Source organism: Protopterus annectens, chromosome 4.part0 (genome assembly GCF_019279795.1).
Source record: "Protopterus annectens isolate FY-2018-M chromosome 4.part0, PAN1.0, whole genome shotgun sequence".
Taxonomy (NCBI): domain Eukaryota; kingdom Metazoa; phylum Chordata; order Ceratodontiformes; family Protopteridae; genus Protopterus; species Protopterus annectens.
Genome location: NC_056733.1, coordinates 1864869223 through 1864894855, shown reverse-complemented (window position 1 = coordinate 1864894855; position 25633 = coordinate 1864869223). Strand labels below are relative to the sequence as shown.

At 45.2% G+C, this 25633-nt stretch overlaps 1 protein-coding gene across 2 annotated transcripts in view; it reads right to left on the bottom strand.

Moving 5' to 3' along the window:
* SPDL1 (spindle apparatus coiled-coil protein 1) overlaps window positions 1–25633 on the bottom strand; it is a 1384944-nt gene that overhangs the window by 78428 nt on the left and 1280883 nt on the right. Inside the window, exon 12 of one of the 2 annotated variants that reach the window (XM_044069534.1) lies at window positions 20514–20545. The exons of the other annotated variant lie outside the window; for it this stretch is intronic. Within the exon in view, the coding sequence (XP_043925469.1) occupies window positions 20514–20545 (32 nt within the window). The remainder of the gene's footprint in view (window positions 1–20513; window positions 20546–25633) is intronic. 2 annotated transcript variants of the gene reach the window in all.

Genomic DNA, 25633 nt, shown 5'->3' with positions numbered 1-25633 from the left:
AGGGGAAAAGGAGGGAAAGCATAGAGAAGTCCCGAGGGTCAATCGTGAACAAGTGCATCTCTTGGAGTCTAACCTTCCGGGGAGAATCAGGGTAAAGTAGCTGCTGCATTTGGCATTGAGAGGGGTGGCAAAGAGATAGCAGCAAGGCTGACCCCATCTGCGAAAAATTAGTTCCGCAATGTAAGTGTTCGTGAGGTATCAGAATAGCCCTGCTGAGCCTGTCAGCTATGACTTTGGGATTTCCCTGGGATGTGCATTGCTACCACAAAGCACTGGGAAGACACTGCCCACTCTCATACCCGAAGGGCTTCTCTGCAGAGGGGGTAAAGATTTGGTTCCTCCTTGCTTGTTTAGGTACCATACCACTGACATGTTGTCCAAGCGGATTGTAATCATTCTTAGAGGGAGAAAGCTGTGAAGTGCTTGCAACGCTAGAAGCACTGCTCTCCTCTCCAAGACGCTGATATGCAAATGAGCCTTGTGATCTTGCCACATGTGTGCCTTGGAGTGTTCTCTCTAGATAATGCCCCCTCCCACCCTATCTGGGAGGCATCCGTGGTCACAGTGGCAACTGGGGGGGGGGCAAATGGTCTGCCTGTGTTTAGGTTGCTGGTCTAGATTCACCAGTGTAGATCCTGTTTGCACAAAATTGTTATCAGGATAAGGTGAGACAGAGGGAGGTACTGCAATGACCACTGGGCAAAGAGTAACCACTGCAGGACCCTCATGTGCAGTCTGGCTAATGGAACTAGTGTTATTGTGGAAGCCATGGTCCCTAATAGCTTGAGCATCACCTTTGCTTTGACTTTGCTTAGAGGAAGTAAGCTCAAGACTTGTTCCCTTACACTTTGAATTCTTTCTATAGGAAGGTAAGCCCTCATTAAAACTGTTTATTTCAGCGCCAATAAAATTCACATGCTGAGGGGGCGACAATGCAGATCTTTGCCAATTTACTAATTCCTAACTGCAGGCAAGTTGAAATGGTAGCGCCCCTGGCCTGCAACAGTAGATGCCTGGTAGTGGCAGTGAGGAGCCAGTCATCCAGATATGGAAACACTTGGAATCCCTGACGTCTCAAGTGAGCCATAACCACTGCCATACATTTGGTGAACACCCTGGGGGCTGTGGTGAGACCAAAAGGCAGGGAGCAGAATTGATAATGACTGGCTCCCAGCCGGAAGCGTAACTGACACCTCTATGCCCTGTCCATTTTGATGTGGTAGTATGCATCTTGGAGGTCTATGGAGCACATCCAAATGTCTTTCCCTAACAACGGGAGTATCGACTGTAAGGTGACCATTCGGAACTTGGACTTCTGTACAGATTTGTTCAGTTTGCTGAGATCCAAGATGGGTTTCAATATTCCCTGTTCTTTTTGGCACTCTGGAGTAAGTCCCTAATCCTACCTGGTCTACGGGGACGGGTTGGATGACTCTTCACGAGCAAGTTTTGGATTTTCTAGAGTTGCTGAATCCCTGTGATTAGGTGGCACATCTGGGATTCGTTTGGTCTGAGGGGGAGGAGAAGAGAAGGGAATACGGTAATCTCTGGTAATTATCTTTAATACACACTTGTCTTGAGTGATGTCATGCCAGGCTTCAGGGTATAAAGAAATACGACCCCTGACTGGCTCCCGAGACACGCAGTTGGGCCTCCTTTCAGAAGGGTGGATAGGAACGACCACGAAAGGAATCACGGTCTCCCTAGTTCTGCGGGCCTCCTCTACCTCTAGGGCAGTGTCTACCATTATTTCCTCCTCCTCTGGGGAAGGAATCACCTTATGCATCCTGAAAAAACCTCTGCAATTTTTTGAACCACATTTTGCCGCCCTTCTGCTCTTTGGGATAGGGTCTAGAAGGGACGGAAAAATGGACTCCCACGGCAGACAAGGTTTTTCCTTCCTGCTTGCACCTGGTGTGCGTGTCCTTTACCTTGGTTCCGAACAAAGAGGAACCGTCAAAGGGGGCACTGGTAAACGTGGACTTAAAGGCCTCCGCAAAGTTGCACCAGGAGTGTATTCTGAGAGAGACTCCTGAACATGCTGCCCTACTTGCTCCATCCACTGCATACGAAATCAACCTCATGGAGGAGTTCACAACAGAACTTAGGGTAGACATCTGCGTGTTGACCTTCTGAGATACTGCATCAGATACGTTACCATGTAGAGTATCTCCCAGTTCTTTTAAGAGATCTCTCTGGAGCCTTGTGAAATGGGACAGATAGTTTAGCAACCGAAGCATAAAAGCCGCTTAAGCAAAGACATGCTTCCTTTACATATCCATTGTTCGAGACTCCTTGTTTGGTGGATGAAGTTTTGGCAAGTTCCTTTTTGGTGGCTGCTGCTGCCACCACCATGGCATCTACCGGAACCCCCTTAGTCAGAAAGTCCTTGTCTTGGGGTGCTGACAAAAATTTATTTGGTCTTGTAGGAACCGGTTCCAAAGACTCGGGAGATTCCCACACCTTTCGACTCACTAAATCCAGTAGTTCTTCAAAAGGTTGAGACCCGAAAGCCTTCAGGTACACTGACTCCTCATCAGAAGAGGATATGGTGGGCCAGCCACCGCTCTGTTTCAGGATCTTCAGGATATCTGCGAATGAGATCAGAGGACGACTTGGGGGACCCTTCTGACTCCTCGAGGTCAGTGTCTGATGTAACAGACTCATCAGGGGAGTCAACATGTTTCCTCTTACAAGTTTTCTTCCTAGGTGGTTCCTCAGACAGGTATTCTGGGGAGACCTCGGAAGACTGGGGACCACTCATGGAGGTATCTTGAGGCTGCGGGTATCTGCTGTGTTTGGAGAGAGAGGGAGCTGAGACTGAAATCGGCACCTTAGGGGGAAGAGTGTCGTCGGTACCTCTGGATGAAGCTGATGTCCTGGACAGCACACTCCAACTGGAAGGCCGATCCCCCCAGCTCCGAGGATGCCCTCCACTCCGAAGATGCAGTGGGAGCCCTCGGTACCGAGGAGATGGGCTCCGAAGATGCAGAGGGAGCCCTCGATACCGAGGAGATGGGCTCCGGGGCAGATGTGGGGTCCACGCTCACCTGCGCTGAAGCACCGAGAGGTAGGCTCAGAACCAAAGTTCGATTAGAAGAGTCCCCCTCGGGCGCAATCTGAGAGCTGAGGATCCTCGACCCCATGGACGGCACCAAAAGGGTCAGAGCGGATATCGGAACAGAGACACCAACTGAGATAGCTGGAACTGACCTATCCACAACTGGAGGCTCCGAAGGCTTAGAGAAGCTCGGAGGAACATCGATCGGGTGTGAAGGCATATTGGGCTCCGGAGCTGAAAGCAAATTTGCCAGCGCCAAAGTCTGAACCAGTCTATGTATCACTCTCTGAGCGTCATCAGAAAGGCTCCTAGAGGACCTGGAAGACAGAGTGGCGGATCTAGATTGCTGGAATACAGGTAACCTAAGAGTTGGGAAACGTCAAAGTTCAGATGACCGGCTCCGAGATGCAATACTGCCGAAGTTCCTGGTGCAGAGACTGATGGATCCCACTAAGCTAACCTCTGTTGGCACCGAAATCAGTGGTGCCGATAAGGGTGTAGCCCCTTTAGCAATTTTGTCTGGTGGTCCAACGAAACAGAATGGGTGGGAGGCCGCCTTTTGTAGTTTTTGGTCTGTCTTTTTTGGAGGAGGATGGAGATTTAGAATTGAATGATGAGGATGCCAATTCTTCCTCAAAGGAATGTTTTAATAGTCCCTTCAATATCAGTTTGTTCTTCCTCTCCTGAAGGACACGACTGAACGCATGGCAAAATAGGCAAGTCTCTTGGAGCTGGATAGCCCCCAAACAGTAAACACACAAATTGTGCCCATCAGTCAAGGACATCTTCTGGGCACATTTAGTACACTTTTTGATGTCCGAAGGCTTATGATCCTTAGTGTTTTTTGACATAATGCAAAAAAAAATCCGGAACTACAACACACAATTAAACAGAGAAAAAGATAAACAGAGGAACTAGGGCCTCTAATTTAAATGGGTCTAGCCCTAAGAGGAAAGAGAATAAACTTAAACGGGCCTAGTCCAAAGAGGAAGAGGAAAACAGCAGCACAGGAGATTAGCAATGCAGGGATACCAAAAAGGCCAATGAAGAAAGACCAAACAATGTACAACAAAATACACAGAGAAAATAAGCAGCAAATAGTCCGAAACAGACTGCAATAAACACACTAAACTAGCAAGACAATATAACAATATCCAACAATGACGAGTCAAATTACTGAAAATATCTCAGCCACGGCCAAGAAGAATTACGTCTGAGCTGAACGAGCGGCAAATGAGATCTGGGGAATGTTGTTGATGCATGATAAGATACCTCCTAGCCACAAGCCAACCAGAAGTTTTTGAGTTGGAGTATGGCCGAGTTGGAGCAGAGATTCGGCTCCGATCCAACGTGTAAGAATGAAGGCGAGATAGGACTACAGAACATACTGTTTAAAACCCATTTGTCCTGGGTAATGAGTTCCCAGTTTTTTTGCATGTAGGGCGAGCTTTCCTCCTAAGGGAGAAAGTGGTTGAGCAGGGCTTGGAAGAGTTAAGGATAAGTCATTGTGCCATTTTTCTATAGGGGGTGGCTTACTACTCCCTGGTTTGGAAGTGGGAGCCCCCCACTGCTTAGATTGGTGCATAGCCTGAGATAGAAGTCTTGCTGGTCTGCTGCTCCTGGGTTTGGCCTGAAGGCCTGGAAGGAACTGGAAAAGACCAGTTCATTTTAGGCCAATGCCTACTGAATCTAGCAGGCTGTACTTATAAAGAAATCTTTAACAGTTTGAATAGATTTAAGTTTTTCCTCCATCCTTTTGACGACTTCTGCTTTGTTGCCAAAAAGGCGGTCTTGGTTTAAGGGTGCATCCAGTAATTTAGCTTTAACATGATCTGTTAACATGATCAGGGGGTCAGCCGGGGGGGACACCCAGGAGGTAGAAGGGCCTGCCTCAAACGCATCCAGGAACACGGATTCATCTGCGGAAGGTTTTTGGGCAGACCACCCCCCTCTAATATGCAACATTTCCATGATGTCTCCGAAGGAGACATCTTCGGGGGGTAACCTTGGGGAACCTTCCCCTTCATCTAAATCTGTGTCGGTTGTGACGGACTCGGGGGAGTCCAGGTGCCTCCTCTTGCACCGACGTTTGAGGGACCTCCTCAGTGGGACTGTCCAAAGAGGGCTCATCAACGGGGTCCTGTTCCTCTAAGGGAACCAACTGGAGGGCTTGGGCAGGCTGTCCCGATGGTCGGATGATGGAGGATAGACCCACACGCAGCGGGGGTAGGGGAGGATCCGACGCCCGGACCAGGGACCTGGAGGTCCTCGACAGTACCCTCTCCACAACCTCAAAAGCCGAAGGAGAGCTACTCTCGCCAGGCTCCGAGAACAATCTCCTCGGCTCCGAGGTAGGGATCGGGGTCGGAGCTGATGCAGCCGGAGCCGAGAGAGAGGTGTGCTCTGAACCCAACGGAGCCGAAGACACACCAGCTCCCCCAGATCCGATGCTCAGCCCTCGGCCCCGAGAGCTTGGATCCGACAGACTCGAAGGCACAGTCGGCGTCGAAGCGACCGGAGCTATCGGCGCCGACGAATCCCCGGTTCCGAAAGGGCCCGGATCTGATAACTCCGAGACCCGAAAACGGGTTGGAGAAGGAGTAATTGGAGCAAATATGGGGGCTGCACTTCCCCCCAGAGGAGGGAGGCAAGAGCACCCCATCTGCATTTGGGTCTGGATGAATCGGCACATCATCCGATCCATATCTGCTTCAGTGAGGCTTCTTGCTGATCTTGAAGTCGAGGCAGGCCGGGAGGGTCGCCTCGACGACCTCGAGGGAGACCGATCCTCCTCCTCCAGCTCCGGAGAAAAACGAGGTGAACGGAGACGAGAGGGGGAGGATCCGTAGCCCCTCGAGGGAGACTTAGTCAGCTTAGACAGCGGGGCTGAGGGTTGAGTCTCAGCCCGCCTTTTGTGGGACTTGTGTCCCTTGTCTTTGTGCCTTTTTTCCACCATAGTGGAGGTACCTGAATCCCCCGAACTCAAACCCAAAGAGGGAGGTTGAGTCGGGGGCCCAGAAGGCACGAGGGCTGTGGAGACAGCCTGTGCCTGAGAGGGGGAGGAAGAAGAAGCTGATTCCTGAGGCAACAAGCCCGCCAGGATCAGCTTGTTCTTCCTGTCCCTAATAGCTCAGGCATTAAAGGCCGCGCAGATTGTGCAGGCCGATGACAAATGGGCCGCCCCCAAGCATAAAATGCACTGTGTGGCCATCCGCCGGCGAAAGCTTATGGCCACACTCAGTACACTTTGAGAACACCGCCTTAGGCCCTTCAGCCATAACACCACTCACACCAAAAAAAAAAACACCCAAACACTAAGAGGGGGGAGGGTGAAAGGCGGGAACTAACAGAAAAGTACAGTTTTGTACCTACCATAAATGTAGATGTTCGAGGATTCCCTTGCTGCAGTCCTGACTATTGGGTATAGTCCGCGTCCCAGTCGGCCCGAATACCAGAGTATGGTCATGGCCTTAGACTGGCCAGTCAGGGTACTATGGCGCATGACCAACGTCATTTCCTCAGTCTTTTCTTGCCCCAGATGTCAGAAGACCCAAAAAGACAAGTCCCAAAAACAACCTGCACCAAAAAACATGTACAATATATACAGTAATATATACAAAATATAAGCATGTAAACTCACCTACACAACCACCCTGAAACACAGAGGGAAGGAGGGGTAAATTGACTGCAGCAAGGGAATCCTCGAACATCTACATTTATGGTAGGTACAAAACTGTCCTATGTATCTCTCTTTCTCTGACAGCAGACCTGACTATTGGGTAGAATCCCAAAGCAGAGGTAAGGGAGGCTGGCAAATTATAAAGTAGCAGGAGCTGACAACATGCCCTGTAAAACAGCTGTGGCAAAACCAGCTCTAGTCTTAGAGTATATAGGCAGGTGATAATGCCTAGAGAAAGTATGCACTGAACTCCAAGTAGCTGCTTCCAGAATATCCTTAGTTGCCACCCCCCTGAGAAATGCTGTTGAAGTGGCAGTAGCCCTAGTGGAATGAGGCCTAATCCCAGCTGGAACCTCTTTGCCATGATGGGAATAACAAAATGCAATGCAAAAGCCAATCCACCTAGAAATAGTTTGTTTTGACACAGGCTTGCCCTGTGAACTCAAAGCAAAAGAAACAAGTAACTGCTGAGACTGCCTAAAATCTTTAGTCCTGCTCAAATAATAACGCAATTGCCTGTGAACATCTAAAGTGTGCAAAATCTTTTCCCCTTTATTTTGAGGATCTGCAAAAAACGTAGGCAAATGAATAGTTTGGTTTAAAGCCACACTAGAAACCACCTTAGGCATAAAGGAAGGATTAGTACGTAATGATACCCTGTCCTTATGGAAAATCAAAAAGGCTCTACTGCCATAAGGGCCTGCAACTCAGACACCCTTCTTGCAGAAGTAATAGCCAACAGAAAAGCAGTCTTCCATGACAAATATTTCAATTCAGCAGTAGCTGCAGGCTCAAAAGGTTGTAGAGTAAGTTTTTCCAACACAAAATTGAGATCCCAAGCAGGAGTAGGAGCTCTACGTGGGGTCTTATATTCTTTGCCCCTCTAAGAAACTGCTTGAACAAAGGATGCAAACAAAGGTGGGTCACAATCATAGTGAGCTGAAATTGCTGCAGCATGAATCTTTATGGAAGAGAAGGACAAACCTTTGTCCAACAATTCAGTAAGATATTGAAGAGCCACACTCAAATTAGGCTCTGAAATCTCCAAATTCTTTGCTGTACTCCAAAATAAAAATCTCTTCCATTTTTCTCATTACACTCTCCTAGTACTAGGCCTTCTAGCTTCCATAATCACATTTAAAACTTGTTGAGGAAGCTGAGACCTACCATGCTTCAACACAGAATATGCCAAGCTGTGAGATGAAGAGATTGAAGCTTGACATTGAGCAGATGACCGTCCTTCTGAGATAACAGATGAGGAATCAGAGGTAAAGGCCATGGAGGCTTCTTTACAAGACTCCTTAGAAGTGGGTACCAGTGTTGCCGAGGCCAATCTGGAGCTATCAAAATCATCCTTGGCCTGTCTTGTCTGACCTTTAGTAATACCTTTGGAAGAAGAGGTAGAGGTGGAAAGGCATAGACATGAAGGTTTTTCCAACTGAAAGACAGAGCATCCACTTTCCAAGCTGTATGATGAAACCCCTTTGTGCAATACTTTGGCAGCTGGTGGTTTAGTGGAGAAGCGAACAGATCTATGTCTGGAGTTCCCCATGACACTGTCAATTTCTGAAATACATGAAGATCCAGTTTCCAGTCATCGGGATCCATGATTTGTCTGGTTAATACATCTGCTAGGAGTTCTGTGCTCCTGGCAGAAACCTTGCCTGAAGAGTCAGTTGCAGGCTTAACGCAGTCTCCCATAAAATCATTGCTTGCCTGCATAGAGGATAAGAATGTGTTCCACCTTGCTTGTTGATGTACCACATGACAGTTGTGTTGTCTGTCAGAATCAACACCTGCCCTGGAAGAAGTAACTCCTTGAACGCCATCAATGCAAACTGGACTGCTAACATCTCCTTCATGTTGATATGTAGATGCTGTAGTCTGGCAGGCCACTTGTCTTGTATCCACTTTCCATTTAGATGAGCTCCCCAAGCAGTGTCCGAGGCATCTGTCGTTAAAATCTGACTCGCCTCTTGCCGGGTCACAGAGTCCCTTGTTTAGGTGACATTCCTGAGCCCACCACAAGAATTCCTTTTGAAGGCAAGGTATTATTTGAATGACAGTGTCCAAATCTTGGCAGTGCTGTGTCCATACATTTTTGAGATACCATTGCAGCTTCCTCATATGCAGTTTGGCATTGGGAAGCACCAGAATACAAGATGCCATGAACCCTAATGCTTGAAGGACTGTCCTTGCAGTCAGCACGGACTGATGAGATAGTTGATGGAAGTAAAGTGACAGACTCTTTTGTTTGTCCGGGGTTAAAAGGCCATCTGGGCTGCTGTATTCAGTCTCACACCCAGAAAGCACATATCTTGAGAGGGTACTAGACTGGACTTTATTTCGTTCACAGAATACCCTAGGCATCTTAGCACTGCTATGACATATTCCAGATGCTGTAGAAGGCGTTTCTTGAGCCAGAATCAGGCAGTCGCCCAAGTAAGGATAGATTTGAATGCCTTGAAGCCTGAAGTAAGCTATCACTGGAGCCAGAACCTTTGTGAATACTCTGGAGTAGATAAGCCAAAGGGCAATGCAGAGAACTGATAATGAAAATCTCCAGTTCGAAACCGCAGATACTTTCTGCAACTTAGCCTTATAGGCACATGAAGGTAAGCTTCCTTGAGATCCAAAGTTACCATCCAGTGATCCTTGCCCAGCAGAGGTAACAGTTGCTGTAACGTCAACATCTTGAACTTGGGAATGTCCAGATAAGTGTTGAGGATAGATAAATCCAAAATTGGTCTCCACGTGTTCCCCTTCTTTGGTACTAGGAACAGGCGAGAATAAAATCAAGCCCCTTTCTGATACAGGGACTGGCTGAATGGCCCCTATCTGGAGTAACTGAGAAATTTGCTTGTGAGCCTCTTTTCTTTGTGTAGGAGGAACATCTGGCATGCCTTTGAAAGGGGCATTGTGTGGAAATAAAATCTGTAACCGTGATGAATGATATCCAGCACCCATCTGTCTTGAGTGATTAAATCCCAATTTTCTTTGAAAAGAGACAATCTTCCTCCCAAAGGAGCTGCCAGACGAGAGTCCACTGGCAGCTGAAAAGGCAAGTCATTGGTTCTGCTTCGAAAGGACTGACCCCTGCCCTCACCAGAAGTCGGAGCAGGTGAACTGTCTGATCTAGGCCTAAACGAACCTTGAGCCCTGCCCCTACCACGCCTAGACCTACCCTAGACTGGGAACCATAAGCAGGATATGTCCACCCCTTAGCAGGCCAATTTCTACTAAACTTCGGAGGCTGCACCTGCAAAAATCTTTAACAGTCTGCATAGACTTAGCTTTGTCCTCCATTTTCTTTAAAACTGCTTCCACAGGCGGTCCAAACAACACATCAGACTGTAAAGGAGCATCCAAAATCCTGGTCTTAACATGCTCAGCTAAATTCTGATCCTTCAACCAGGCATGTCTGCGAAGAACAGAACTAGTAGCAGCCACCCTCGAGGAGGCCTGAACAGCATCAAAACCACACTGCAAAGAATGCTTACCCACTTGTTCAGACACATGAACCAAATCCAGCAATTCTTTACACTCAATACCTTCCGCCAAAGCATCCACCTTAGATTTCAATTGTGAAAGGAGATAATTCTGATATTTCAGCATATGAAACTGACAATTCAACGCCTCATGGCTAGAGTGGAAGAAGTATATACTTTCTTACCCCACCTATCCAAAGCCCTTGCCTCTTTATCAGAGGGTACAGGATTTTTAACCACAGAAGCTTTAACACCTTTAGGCCCCTGAGAAACAGTTTCTGGGTCCGCCCTAGGACTCTTAAACAAATACTTATGAGCTTGGGCACCCTATAATACCTATCAGGTTTAACAGGAGCAGGAGGCAAGGAATCAGGGTTCAGAGAAGCCTCTGCAAAACATCCTCCACCACATTCAACACAGGAGGAATAGCTAAAGGCCTATGCTGGGGCAAAACAAGAATTCCCTAAGCCTTTTCTGGAGTCAGAGTAATCTTGGCCTTCCCATTTAAAGTGCTCCCTCATGGAGTGAAGAGTCTCTGAAAATGAAAATCCTCAGGAGGAGAAGCTGAAGGAGTGGAATCATCCACATCAGAATCAGAATAAGTAGGAAACTCTTGCAAGTCTTCCACAGAAGACTCTGAAGCCTGTGAACACTGTTCAAAACAATCAAACTCCTGTTCCACCCTAGGCCTCTTATCAGGTGGGGCATAGAACCTCTAATCAGAGTAATCAAATCTTCTGCCATTTTAAGCATATGTTTCTTAGGCACAGAGGCCCAAATGCTAGGAGAAGCCCCCACAGAAGCTGAACTTGGCCTACCTCTAAAAGAAGCTTTGGCAACAGAAGGAGAGGCCCTAACTACCTTGGGAAGAGAGGGAAGAACAGATACCTGAGAAGCCCCCTCAGCTTGGCCTACCTCCTGAGAGGGCACATCCTGTAACAGTAAAGTATCTGCCTGAGACTCCATAGAAACTCCTGGCAAAACCTCTGGCTCCTGAGCCTTCTAAAGGACCGACGTCCGGGACTGCGGTTCCTCACCCCTAGGCTTCACTGTTTTGTCCTTGCGCTTCTTGGATGCAGCGGGCGGAGTAGTCGGACGGCATATTATAGTTGCAACGCTTCCCAAACACTAACCTAGCACAATCAAGCCTCCTCTTAATAGTGCGCTTGTTAAATCTAGCACAAGAGCAACCAACAACGCCGTGCTCAGGCCCTAAACAAGGTATACACAATGTATGATAATCCCTATGCGTATCTGTTTCCCACAAGAAATACAGTTATTCACTTTTTCTGACATCCGGTTAAATACTGAGGCAAAAAACCAAAATGTTCTAACGGGTTACTTAGCCAACTCTGATTTCGGTCTGAAACTCCGTTTCGAAAATCTCAGAACGCCAACCTGCACTCGCAAAATTGCTTCTGCATCGACCATGCGGCAAAAAGACTGAGGAAATGACGCCGGTCATGCGCGATTAGTACCCTGACGTACTGACGTCAGTCTAACGCGCCATGACCGACGTCAGCCTTATACTCTGGTATTCGGGCCGACTGGGACGCGGACTATACCCAATAGTCAGGACTGCAGCAAGGGAAGACGAAGAACATCAAACTAGTTAGAAAGGGGGACCAAAGGAACCTAACTAACTACACTTTCGCTAACTAATCCAAGAAAACTAAACACTCACACAAGAAAAGATTTTTTATTTTTTTTTTTTAAAGAAAAAGGTTCAATCTCACCAAAAAGCCAAGGAGCTCTTCAAAAGTAGCTGCTTCAGCTGCGGCAAAAAACGATCGGAGGTAATGTAGCACATAGGGGATTATGGGTAGGGGGAGGAGCTAGGAGCTTGGATCTTGTAGCTTGGGAAGCTGCCGGCTCGGATCCGAGATCGGATCCAATACCCACAGGTTACAGAGCAAATGAAGTAACTACTTCAGATCTAGCAATTTAAAGCCCTAATGGCCAAAGTAGCAGAAGTGTATACCTTCTTACCCAATCTGTCTAAAGCTCTAGAATCCCTGTCAGAAGGGGTAGGATTTTTGGCAGTAGTAGCCTTAATGCCTTTTGGTCCTTGGAAATGGTCTTAGGATCTGCAGTAGGATTCTTGAAGAGGAATTTGAGAGAGTCAGGTAGTCTGTAGTACCAGTCAGGTTTCCTGGGAGCTGGAGGCAAAGTGTCTGGGGTAAGGCTGGATTCCAAGAAAACAATCTACAATCTCCAGAACAGGAGGGATAGCTAGAGACCTGTGTTGAGGCAGGAGTAAAAATTCCCTAAGTCTCTTTTTGGACTCGGAATAGTCCTGGCTTATCCAGCGGAAATGCTCCCCAAGGGTATGCAAGGTTTCACCAAAAGACAAATCTTCTGGAGGGGAAGCAGAGGGAATGGAATCCTCATAAGTGATAAGGGTAAATCCCGGTAGTTAGAAGGAACAGAGATATCAGATTCCTGATCAGAAGAATCAGAAAGAAAATCAGTTATAGGTCTCAGAGGGGAAAGGCTGGCTTCCCCTAATTAAGGTAATAAGGTCTTCAGCCTTTCTAATAATTTGTTTTTGAGGCATATGGGCCTGAGAATGCGGTTTGGTCGTTGGTTTTCTAGGCGTAGTGCGAGCTTTAGCCCTGAGGAATTTGGTATTCTTAGCTTGAAACAAAGTCATCAGTTTAATATAAAAACCAGTAGGCCTGAATACACCCTCAGAAGCCAGTGCCTGCACAGCAGATCTGGACCCATCCAAGGTAGAGACATCCGCAGGTTCCATAGTCGAAGCATCTCGCGGCATGAGGGGCTCCAAATGGGTCTCAGTAGAGGCCTGTGAATCTGTAGTAGCGGGTATCAGGGGCTGTGAAGGCACTTCCCGGAGTACTGGCGGACTGGCAACTAGCTTAACGGAAGCGGCGTTGGTAGCTTTGGACCTATGTGGTCTGTTTCGGTCTTTAGCCTACATTTTTTCAGATCATCGGTAGTTGGATGGCTTAAAAGCCATTTCGGCATACGGAGATCGAGAATTAAAGTATTTAGCTACAAAAATAGCCCGACGACCAATAGTTCAGGCGTTGAACAAGGCGCAAAAAACAGTGAGGGACATCGTGGTCTGGGCCTAAACAGGTGACACAGTAAGAATGAAAATCTCTACGAGGTATTTGCTTTCCACAGGCAAGACAATTGTTAATTTTTTCTGACATCGGTTAGAACAAGAAAAAAGGTTCCCCCAAAGGGGTACTTATCTTTTTGAAGACTTCAGGTTTGAAATTAAAATTTCAGGAGCCGACCGGCACTTGCGAACTGCTTCTGCTTCGGGCACCGCATGGCAAGAGAGACTGATGTAATGGCATCGGCTGCATGTTTTATACCCCTGATGACCTGATGTCATGGAAGAAGCGACAGCATCCGACGCAGAAATCCGAAGACTCTGGTATTCAGGCTGGCTGAAGGCTACCTGCAGGCAGATAACCCAAATCTGGTGATTGCAACAGTGAAACACGAAGAACATCAGTCATTTCCATAATACATGCCCAAGTTGTTCTTAATTACCCAAACTCATGCTTGCTTTAATATAATTTGGTAGTCTACTCCATGCATTGACTTCCCTCTCAGAGAACCAATTAGAATACCTTTCCATTCCTATTCCTGATTAGCATACATTTTTAGGAGACCAGAAGACTAAATTTTGCATCAAGCATTTTCAGGAAGGCAGAAAAGCAACATGTATTGATGCACCACTGACATATCGCAAAACAGCACCAAGCTCAAAGCCATACAGAATTCCTTTGGGAGAAAGATTAGGTAAAAAATGAGCACACAACCCAAAATTCTAAAATTCATTACAAGCCCTGCAATCTCTGCGTTACATCAGTCCACATACCATTGGAAAGTTCTTCACCCCATTCTTTTCAATAAGAATATCATGATGCATCATTTTATCTTCAAGAAAAAGTACAAAGATCCATATATTACTTTGGCACAAATCTACATTTTGTTCTGTAGATAAAACTAGTATTTGTATACAACTACTACACCTCTCCATTAGACACAAATGACCTACAACCCAACAACCACTTCAAATTAGGGTCATCCAACAGACTTGGGTGACAGTTAACCTCTCACATATGCCTTACAATCCACTGTTGACCATCACAAAGAATTTCCACAAAGAGCAAATACCATGGCTTCATCCACAACAGCAAACATTTACAACGCTGCATATTATCTCTACTGTTTGCAGTCTCCTTAATATCCCACAACTAAATACGGATTTTCCACCTTGGCAAGTCTAGTTATGCAGTGGTATAATACAGATTTTATCTATTCCTCACCACCTGCAGTAATAGTTGTCCATGCTCAATCATGGCTTTTCTTCATAGACTCTGAATGGTAGCAAAACTATTTCTTTGCCATTTTTCTGCTTCTCCAGATAACCATTTACAAGTAAACCTTTCACATTTGCACTTAGTTGCGTAATAATGTTTGCCAATTTTGCAAATTCAACAGAATTCCTGATGTACAAGGCTAATCTGAAGCTCCAGTTATGTTTTCAGCAAAGAACTCAAATCACCATACAGTAATTAACCATCCTGAGCTCAATTATAATTTACATAGCAATTACAGGAAGAGTAACAAGGGCACAATCTCAAAACTCCAACACAGAATACAAAAATATGACTACACATTGTAAATGAACATTTTCATCAACATATGAACACAGCAGAACTCAAAAATCACAACAGATGTCCTACTTCACTGTTGCAGCATTCTTCACCTTGGGGATTTTTTGTAAAGGATAGGCCAATGTCCAGCCAGTATACCAAAGCCTTTAGATCTTGCATGCACCATGCATTACACGTATGCTCTCCACAGAGGACATGGGGCATAAAGGTGATGTATGGATGCTGCTACCCAAAACTTCTTTGTCGTCAATACGAACGCCATCATGGCTAGTCAGTCTGAAGCCTCTCTATTGTGCCGAGTACCTAGCCGTCAGATAAGTGCCCCATTGGAGTCTTTTGCTTTTATTATTGGTCTTTTCCTTTATCTGGCATTCATGTCATCCAACAAAAGAAACTGCCAGTGTGGGATGCAAATTCCCCATAAGGATCATTAGTGTCTTTGTTTGGATGCTTCCCATGACCATACCTCCCCCCCTCTAGTATTTGCAAGGCCATTTATGCCACAGACCATTAGAAGCTGGTCATCTTCACTGGCCATCTAGCTCGAAAAACATAAGCTTCAACAGTTAGCCAAGGGTAGCATGGTGGAATCGACTAACCCCAAAAATATTTCCGTTAAGCAAGAAGGCGAAGAAATCTCATCCAGATTCTTTGGCTGTCCAGCCTCCCTGGATCTCTCTCAAGTGGATGATAGCTCTATAGGCTGGCTGGTGTAGAATTCAGATTCCTCTGCCACTACCCAGTCAGAGGCTGGCATAGATCCTTCCTTTCTCACATCCTCTGATGCTTTGCAGGCATCTACTCTAGTCAAGGAAGAGGTTTCAGGTACTCTTATTACATCTCGTCAGGGTACAGAACCTCCAGTGTTTATTAGAGCTTACGTCCTAACAAGAAAAAACAGAAGATTAAACATTCTTCTGTAAGTTCTAAGGACCTTCAAAGGGATTGTCAGGAGTTTACTCATGAAACTTCCCTAAGGGTTTTCTGTCTCTACTCCCCTTTGGACTTCAACTCCTTCCAAAAGGTCTAAAGAACCAGATTCCTCAGTTGAGGATTCACGGTCTGATGAAGGTTTCTTGTCTTACTCTTCCCAGATGCCTTCTCCTTTGGCTTATGGCTCTGAAGACAAGTCCATTAGCCCAGAGTCTCCTTTGGAGGAGTTTTCATTTGGGGACACAGTAGCCAGAATGACGGAATATTTGGGATTCTTCTCAGCTGTCCGATTTCCAGTAGTAGTATCATGAATTGCTTCAGGGGGGCACTCCTAAACCTTCTGCAGTACTTTTTGTGTTGGCTGCTTTGTTAGACACCTTTACAGCTGCCTCTAAGAGTCCTGATTCTCAACCGTCTGCTCCAAATAAACCTGACAAGTTTTAGAAGGCTCCTGAGGGTTATCAACTATTTAGTGTCCTTATGCTGACCCTGCTGTGGTGTCAGGATCCTCTGATAAGCTTAAGCTTCTGCTCTCTTCTAAGACTCCACCCTCGGATAAAGACAGTAGGGCACTGGAAAGGACTGGAAGGAAGGTCTACACTGCCATTTTGGTCTTTAGGGCTATCTATTACCAGGCTCAAATGACCAGATATGCTCTGGCCTTGATTGCTCAAACTTGTCAAGTTATTTCTGACCTCCCTGATTCAAAAGGAAAGCTCTACCTTTCGGGTGGGTAACCTTTCTATCAAGTACAGCTATGATGCTGCTGATGCCTCTTCCAGAGCTGCTGCCTTTGGGTCGGTCATGAGGCGCTACTCTTGGTTTCATCTGCAGTCATTACCTGAAGACATTATGGCCAAATTGCTGGATGTTCCTTTGGATAATCTCTTTGGGCCTGCTGCTGCTATGTTTAAGTCTCTTCATGAAAAAGGTGGAGTTTTGCAGCACCCTAAACATATTTGTGTGTCCCCTATCCCTAAACTCCAGAGGAACTATCCTACTAGGTCTGCTTTTGCTCGGAAGCAGCCTCGTCAGGCTGCTAAAGGCAGTAAGGGTGGTAGGTGAGCTCCTCTTGCAAAGTCTTAAGCACCTGTGGCTCAGAAGACTTTTCTGATAAGCCTGTTCTTCTCTTTGATATTTTACCCCACCCCCAAAACCCTTGGCCAGGTTCCCTTATCAATTCTGCTTTCCGTGCGTCTTCCAAACTGGCAACTTATCACCTCATATTCTTGGGTTCTGTCCATCATCCGTCAAGGTTACTTTATGGTATGGAAGTCTCTCCCTACTTTTTCAGGGATTCCACAACCTCCTCTAGAGCAGCTTCTTCATTTCTCAGAGGTTCTCGAGTCCCTGGTGGACCACGGAACTATTCAGCCTGTTCCTCCTCCTCAAGCAGGAAGGGGAGTTTACTCCAGAATGTTCCTGGTCACTTGGAGACCTATTCTGGATCTCTCCTTGCTCAACACCTTTCTCAAGGGGTCCTTCTTTTTGGCTGCTTTCTTTTCAAACTCCCTATTTCCTCTGTTGCTGCCCCAAGGTTTTTTTGGTGTTTGGATCTGAAGGATGCTTACCTTCACTGTATTTACAATCTTTTCAGAAAGATTTTACATTTCTCTCTTTCTTCCTCTCATTTTCATTTCTCTGCTTTCGCCTTTGGCTTCTCTACTGTCCCATGAATATTCACGAAATGCTTAGCTCCTGTGATTGCCTTTTGAAGGCTCCAAGGAATTCAGGTTTTTCATTTAGATGACCTGTTGATTCAGGCACCTTCACCCAGTTGCCTGTTCCAGGATTTAGAATTCAATACATCTCCCCTTCAAGGTCTGGTGTTCACCATGAATTTCCAAACGTTTGTTCTGCCTCCCTCTCAGGATCATGTGCACCTGGGCTGCAAAATTCAGACCGTGCCAATGTTGGCCTCTCTTCCACCTACAAAGGTGGTGTCCTTGGCAGCTTTCTTTTAGTCTCTTCTGATTGGCTGGAAAGGCAGACAGGGGAAGCTTCTTCAGGCCTAGGATTCATGGCCTCTTCTATTCCAATGCTCCTTGTCAGACTGGACATATGGAAGCTTCCATAGTACTTTGTCAGTTTGGCTTCAGTATTGCAAGTCTTTGGATTTCAGACGGTCTTTCCTTCCTTTTTTCAAGTGGAAATTCGAGTGGTGGATTCAGCGACTTGCCCTCAAACCCAGACCTGCCCTTCAACCTCTGGATCTTTCTCAAGACTGTTCACAAACGCCCAAGACAAGGCGAGGGAAGCTTCCTGTGATCTCCTGAAAGTTTAAGGTCTCTGCCCCCTCCCCCCATGAGAAATACTTCATGATCAGCCTAAAGAGTGCAGAGTACAGTAGAACTGCACCCACGGATTTGGATGAAATACCTTTAGACAGAAGCTGTGCAATGAAATAGTCCTTTACAAGAGTGGATACATGGTGATCAAATGATGATTCATTGTCAACACAGGCTCCCAGACTTCTAACAGGTTAAATTTTCAGGGCTGTGCTGTCAGTGTGTTATAAAGGCAGTCATTCTTGTTGAAAGACACGACTATACACTTCTTGGCATTTAGTTTTAGTCCATGGTTTTGACACCAGCTATTTGTTTGGGATAGGCCTCCTTGCAGCATGTGTGTGCCCTCTGAGTTTCCACCCTTAACATTAGCTTGGACCTCTAAGACGAAAATGCTAAAGAGGAGTGGCCCAAGGACTAAACCCTGGGTACACTGCTAGTGACAGGTCTTTTGAAGTCGGTGTTACTGCTCATCCTAACTTCTTAGGTTCTAATTGAGAGACAATTTGTTAAACAAGTTATAAAGGGATTTGTATTTAGCTAGGACTCTTCATGCATTTTCCCCCAGACACTTCCTAAAGTATTTCTGAGGAGATGAAATAAAGACAAGGCCACTCTAGGCTATTCATCATAAACCTGAAGGTCTCTTCAAAGAAGGGTTATCTATGGGGAAGTGGGAGGAAATGTACTCAATATTCTTGATCTCCTGATTCCTCAAAGCAGCTACCTGCAAGAGTTTGTTTCAGCACAGTATTGTGCACAGGTCAACAACTGACTGATGTTTTTTAAGAGAATGGGAAATGGGGTGCAATAAAGGAACAAAAGCTGAAAAATGTTGGACAGAGCTTATCCCAGACCTAGCACAGGCTGCATACTACATTCCCAAAACTGTATCATTCCACACCTGTGATTAAGTTCCTTGTTGTCAAACATCTGCTTGACGTCTTGTCCTTGAGATGTCATTCTGAAGTGATACAAACAACCTGACCTTCTTCACGGGAATCTGCTCAAACTGGCCTGGGAGGTTGCCTCAGTGGGGTGGGATATTCTTTGGTTATCAGTACCTTTAGATTCATGACGGGGTAAGTCAAGGAACTTCTCCCAAGTATCAGGCTTGGCTGATAATGTACTTGCTGATCAGCCATGGAGCTAATGAAAAAATCCCAGAATGCACCTCCCTGTGGTGGAAGCTGCAGAGTCTCTTCTGGCTCCCTTACCTTCCTATGTGAGCTCAAGTTCACAATGCCAGGGACATGCTTAGCACCAACTGGAACTAGAAGAATGGTTGGATTTACCTTTCAAAAGGCTAATTAGGATGTGACCTGCTTTCTAGGTGCTTACTCCTTATGGCGATGCTCTGAAATATGCATTGGGCTAGGGAGACTCAAACTCTGATTAACTCTGAACAGCTGCCATCATTTTGGTTATACGGAACGCCACATTTTCTCCTACAAGTATATCTGAAAAACTGGCTTAAAACACTGACATTTGTGGTAATTTCCCACAATGAACACCCCAAATTTAAAACAAAGCAATGCTCTTGGCTCTGTGGCAGAGAGGGATAAGGGCCTTTGGGGGGATGCCAGTTCCAGTCAAGATGGTCAAATCAGTCCTAATTAGCATGTGTGGAAGCATGCATGAACAGTGAGAGCACAGTAGGTGCTACAGTGATGTGAGTGCTCTCAGTCAGCAAGTGCAGAATGAGTGCTTAAAGAGAAGATGTCATGGCTATGTGTGCCAAGTTCTTCCAGCAAGCCTTCAGTAGGCTTGCTGAAGTGGCAGAAGCATAGGCTGAAGCAGAGAGAGATTAAACTGAGACTGTCCCTCTCCTGTCGGCCCCTTTGGCTGCTAGCCTGGCTGGATGGGTGGTAGAAAGAGGATTGTCCACTTATGGCTAGAGAACCAAACAATCTTCATCCATAAGATAGCTCCTTCTGGTCCCCTCTTACACAAGTCAGTGGCCATGTTGCACTGACAGGGAAATGAGTGTATTAAGATTCACTGAGGGAGAGAATGATTACCAAAAGGAAGGGAGGCAGTAAGCGCTCAGAAAAAACTAATGGTTATATGCACATTCAAGTGTGGTAGTGTTACACCTGTGACTGCAGGACTTTAGCATCAACAATGATTATGGATTGATTTCTGGGAAATAGAAATGAACTAGATGGTTAAGGAGATGCACAGTGGTATGTTATAACATACTTTAGCAGAGGTGGGTAGTGTCCATGAATGAAATACCTTTGTTTATTGGTGACTTATGACTGTTGATGATGAACCAAACTCAAAGTTAGAATAATTTCTATACAGTACCACTGGGGACTAACCAGGCAAGAATATGTATCAAAGCCCACTGCTTATTTTCAGTGTGATTATTCTAAATTGGTAATGGACAAAGACTCTTACCAGGTATCTGCCACAAAGAATGAGCCTGTTTGCTAGAAAAACAGAGAGAAATACAATTTGACTGTACTGATGTCTTCTGATGCACAACAAATTTACAAGCAGGCAGTGGAACACAATTACTGTCAGCACTGACATCAAGGCATGCAAGCAAACATTTTTGCAAACACTGGCTTCACCAGTTTGCATCACCAAAATCTAGATAAGATGAAAAGTCTTAAACAGTAATGGAAACCAGTGTTGGGAATAAAGAGAAAATTATGAAAAAAAGATTGTGACATGGATTAAATATTTTATTACTTCACTTTTGCAGTGAGATTAAATAACTTTAAAAAGGAATAGGAAATTTAAAAAATGCAGTCTATTAGCAACTTAAGTGCTAGTACAAAATCATGTATTAAATTATGGCTATCTCTGTATAACTTATTATAGTCGCAGTATAGAAACAGACACAAAAGTTTGCAAATTTCAGTTGACTAAAGAGTGTTAACTTGTTGCAATTAACATTTTTAGTGTTGCAATTAACATTTGTAATGTAAACAAACTTTAAAAATACACAAGCGTTTGCATTTCTATAAGTGCAAAATAAAATTCCACATAACTATAAACAAGAACAAAATTCAAGGCAGACATTTACAGCAGTGAAACTTGTGAAAACAGATTTCGGAGAAGCCATATTCAGCAGCAGAGCGACTAAAACTGTAGCAGTGCTCTCTAAGACTATGCAATAACTAATATACCTACATTTCAAACCTGGAAAAAAAAACTTGTCAGTGCTTCTGGGCTCAAGACTATTTCAATTAGCATGCATTCAAGTCTTAGCCTACATACCACAATCATGCACATAGTAAAGGCACACAACACACTATGGAATACGTGGGTGTCAGAGGTGTCTGTTGTGTGTGCTACATGGCACATCAGGTACTATAAATTCAGGGGGAAAAAGTATTGTGATAAGCAGTTCCCTAATCACAGTACAGTACAAAATTTTCAGGTACCACAGAAACAAACCCCACACAGACTCCAATGGAAAAACTTTACTCAGGTTTTTAATGAATATGGATTTCCGTAGCTTGTATAAAAATGTGTGTGGTACAGGCAGTTGTACTGTACTATCTGAGGAAATTTTGTCTTTAGTTTACATATTTTAGCAGTGTATTGGAGTTATTTTTTAGGTTTATAGCCATGTTTTTATTGATTTAGCTAGTTAAAACTGGGTTAATTTTACCAGTAATGTAATTTTCCAGCTGGGGGTCATGTTTTACTTTATTTTTCACTCATTTTTTTTAAACAGTTGCATAAACAAATTTGCCATAAGAGTAGATGCTCTAAATTGGTCTAAAAGATCATTCTTGCAGTAGTCTAAGCTAAATGGTTCTTACGCCCTATAACCTGTCAGCTTACAGAGCTAAAGGGTGCCTTTCACACACACCAACTCACAGGAGCTTGAGCAGAGTTTCATATAAAGAGAGTTGGCATATAAAAAGCTTGAGCATTTTTCCCCAGGAGAGTGGCAAAAGCACTAACAGAATAATTATCAGGAAACAAACCCAACAGTAATCTATATACAAAAGGAGAAACATCCACATTCTGGCAACACAAAGGAAATGTGAAAAAAAAGGCTGGAGGGAGGGGGGGGGTGCTACTACAAAAGTGGCTTAATAGAACACCTACAGTCATGGCAAGTTTGCACTATTGAAGTATGTTCAATGCATAGATCACTTTTACAGTAGCCTAAAATAAATGGGTAGATTACCATTTCTTACAAAACTTAAAAAGGGGGGACAGACTCCAGAAGCCCCTGGAGCATGGCACCAGCAAAGCCTATTCTAAAACCAGAGAGCCACCAAAGTAACCATAGCCTTAGTGGAATGAGCCCTTACCCCAAATGAAGTAGGGTATTGCACGTACAACAAAAATGCAATAGCATGAAACAACCACCTGGAAATAGTTTAGACACTAGTTGTCCCTTCTGCTTACCCATGTAGGAGACCGCTGATCAGCTTTCCTGAAGGTTTGAGTTTTGCCTAGGTAGCACCAGAACTTCCTGTGGACACAGAGGTTGCAAATAATCTTCTCTCCCTTATTATTGGGTTCAGGAAAAACATGGAGATTACTACTCTGTCTTAGAAGTAAACTGTTAGACCACCTTAGACATAAAAGGATTAGTACAGAAAACCCAGTCCTTGTGAAAAATGAGGTAAGGACAGAGTCACCATAGTAGCTTGCAACTCACTCTCATTGCAGCTGTCAGAGCAATAAGCAAAACGGTCTTCCATGTTCAGAACATCAATTCAGCCTGATGAACTGGTTCAAACAGTGGAACAGTAAGCTTTTCAAGTACAGAGTTGCAGTTCTGAGGAGGAGCCACCCATTTGCTAGGGGGACAAGTATGCAATACCCACTTTAAAATCTGTTTAACTTGAGCGTAGTTAGAAGGGGGGGGGGTCAAAGGAGAAATGCCTGACAAATGCACCCTGACTGAGAAATAGAGGTCAGAGGAGAGCAAAGCACACAAGCAAGAACCAGAGGCAGCTGACATGGACATGAAGATGGTCTTGGTTCTTGGACTGGAACCAACTAGAAAATCCTTCCCACGTTCACAAAGATTTCCTAGTGACATTTTTCACCTCCTCCAGTACCTGCTGCATGTCCTCAGAAAAAAAGGTGCCTAAAAGGTATTAAAATTTATTTATTTTACATTTGTTGACGATAGTCCCACTGGATACCTGTCCATTCTCAGCGGAGGCCCGGGGAGAAAAGCTCCATACATACAGAAAAACTGTTACATTAAACAAGTTAAAGCACTGTTACAAATACAATACATAGGATAAAAGTTATTCATTTTGTCATGTATATATAAATCTGACTTGTTATAGAGTAACAATTAGGAAGCAATGTAGGGGTGGGCCAAAAGACCTCTTTAGCACATGTTTAAATTGCCAGAGTTAGTCAGGATTAGAGCAAGGGCATAGCCATTGCCTTTTAAAAGTACTGTTTTAGATTTTTTTTTTTAACTGGGTTAGAACGGGCTCTGAAGTAAGCTCAGCAGGAAGTGAGTTCCATATCGTGCCAACAGAGTCGGCATATAGAGCGTCTCCAGACGAGTTGTTGCTTTTGAGGGTTTAGATTAGTAATTTGTTGGACGAGCGACGTGTTTTGAGGTTGCTATAAGGAGTGATCATTTTTAAGTACGGGTTTGTTTTCAAGTTGGTAGAGAATTTGATGTGCTACTATTAAGCTGACTGTACTGAAGTTGGACAGGCAATTCTAGCCACCCTAGAGTCTTTAGGTTCAAACTGTGGTGTGCTCTGTATGCTGCTCCAGTGGCAAATCTAGCAATATGATTAAAGCATTTAGAGTTTCCCCATCATCTAGGCAGTTAGTTGATTTTCAGGCTGGGGTGTACCAAATAACCAACTGTGCAAGTAGTCTACTCTGACAAAATTCAGTCTGTGGGTAACCTTACGGTAATTGCCCTTGACCAGACTGAAAAGGGAGAAAGTACAGTTGTGTACACTTACCATAAATGTAGAAGTTAGAGTGTATTCACTGTTGCAGTCATCACATTTGGGTTGATTCCCAAAGCCGAGGATGGGTGAAGGTAGTTAAGCATTAGGCCTGGCAATCAGGCCCTGTAAGACTGCTGTGGCAAATCCAGCTCTGGATTTAGAAAAGATAGGTAAATGGTAATGCTTGGTGAAAGTGTGTACAGAGCTCCAGGTTGCAGCTTCTAGGATGTCCCTAGTAGGGATGTAGCTCTAGTGGAATGTGCTCTGATCTGATCCTCTGTGGGGTAGGTTTTCTGTGGTGTTTGTAGCAGAAATGTATGCAGTGTGCGATCCATTTAGAAATGGTTTGCTCTGAAATGTCTTTGCCCTCTGCCGTTGCAGCAAAGCTGACTAGCAGCTGGTCAGATTTTCTGAAATACTTAGTCCTGTCCAGATAGAACCTAAGCAGCCTGTGTACATCCAGGGAGTGCAGGATCCTTTCCCCTTTATTTTGAGGATTAGGGAAAAATGTTGGCAAATGAATAGATTGGTTTAAAGCTACACTAGATACCACCTTATGCATAAATGAAGGTTTGGTCCAGAGGGAAACCCTGTAACGAAGGGTTCCACAGCCATAAGGACCTGCAATTCAGACACTCTTCTTGCTGAAGTGATGGCTAGTAAAGCTGTTTTCCATGAGAGGAATTTTAACTCTGCAGTAGCATCAGGTTCAAAGGGCGGAAGCGTGACTTTTTCAAATAAAAAGTTAAGGTCCCAGGCTGGAGTGGGAGCTCTCCTGGGGGGGGGGGGGGGGGGTCTTAAATTGTTTTGCTCCTCTCAGGAACTGTTTGGCCAGAGGATGAGAGAAGCGTGGTTCAGTGTTATAATGAGCTGAGATGGCAGAGGCATGAATCTTAACTGAAGAGCAGGATAGGTCTTTGTGGAGCATTTCTGTTAAGTAATCTAGTATAGGAGGTAAGCTGGGCACTGTGTCCATTCCCTGAGACTGGCTCCAGGAACAGTATCTTTTCCACTTTTCCGTATAGGATTTTCTAGTACTAGGCCTCCTTGCCTCCAGAATGACATCCAGCACCTGCTTACTGAGGGTTGCTGGTGATGAGTTCAGGGGATGAGCCAGGCTGCTAGGTTCAGGGTCTGGAGCGGAGGGTGCAAAATCTGGCCCTCCTGCTGGGACAGCAGGGAAGGGGTCTGAGGCAGGTGGCATGGTGGCACTACTGTCAGACTGCGCAAAAGAGGGTACCAGTGCTGGAGTGGCCAGTCTGGTGCAATCAGGATTGTCCTTGGCTTATCCTGTTTGATCTTTAGTAGAACCTTTGAGAGGAGGGGCAGATGGGGAAAGGCACAGATTGAGAGGCTTTCCCAGGTAAAGGACGGGGCATCCACTTTCCAAGCTTGGCTGTGTTGAGTTCTGCTGCAAAATTTGCTCAATTGATAGTTCTGAGAGGAAGCAAAGAGGTCCACCTTTGGTGCCCCCCCACCTGCTCCTCAAAGACTTGAATATTTTGGGTTCCAGTTTCCACTTGTGTGGGTCCATGAGATTTCTGCTTAAGTCATCTGCCAGTAAATTTAGTTTGCCTGGCAGGAATTGAGCTTGCAAGTGCACTTGGTTGC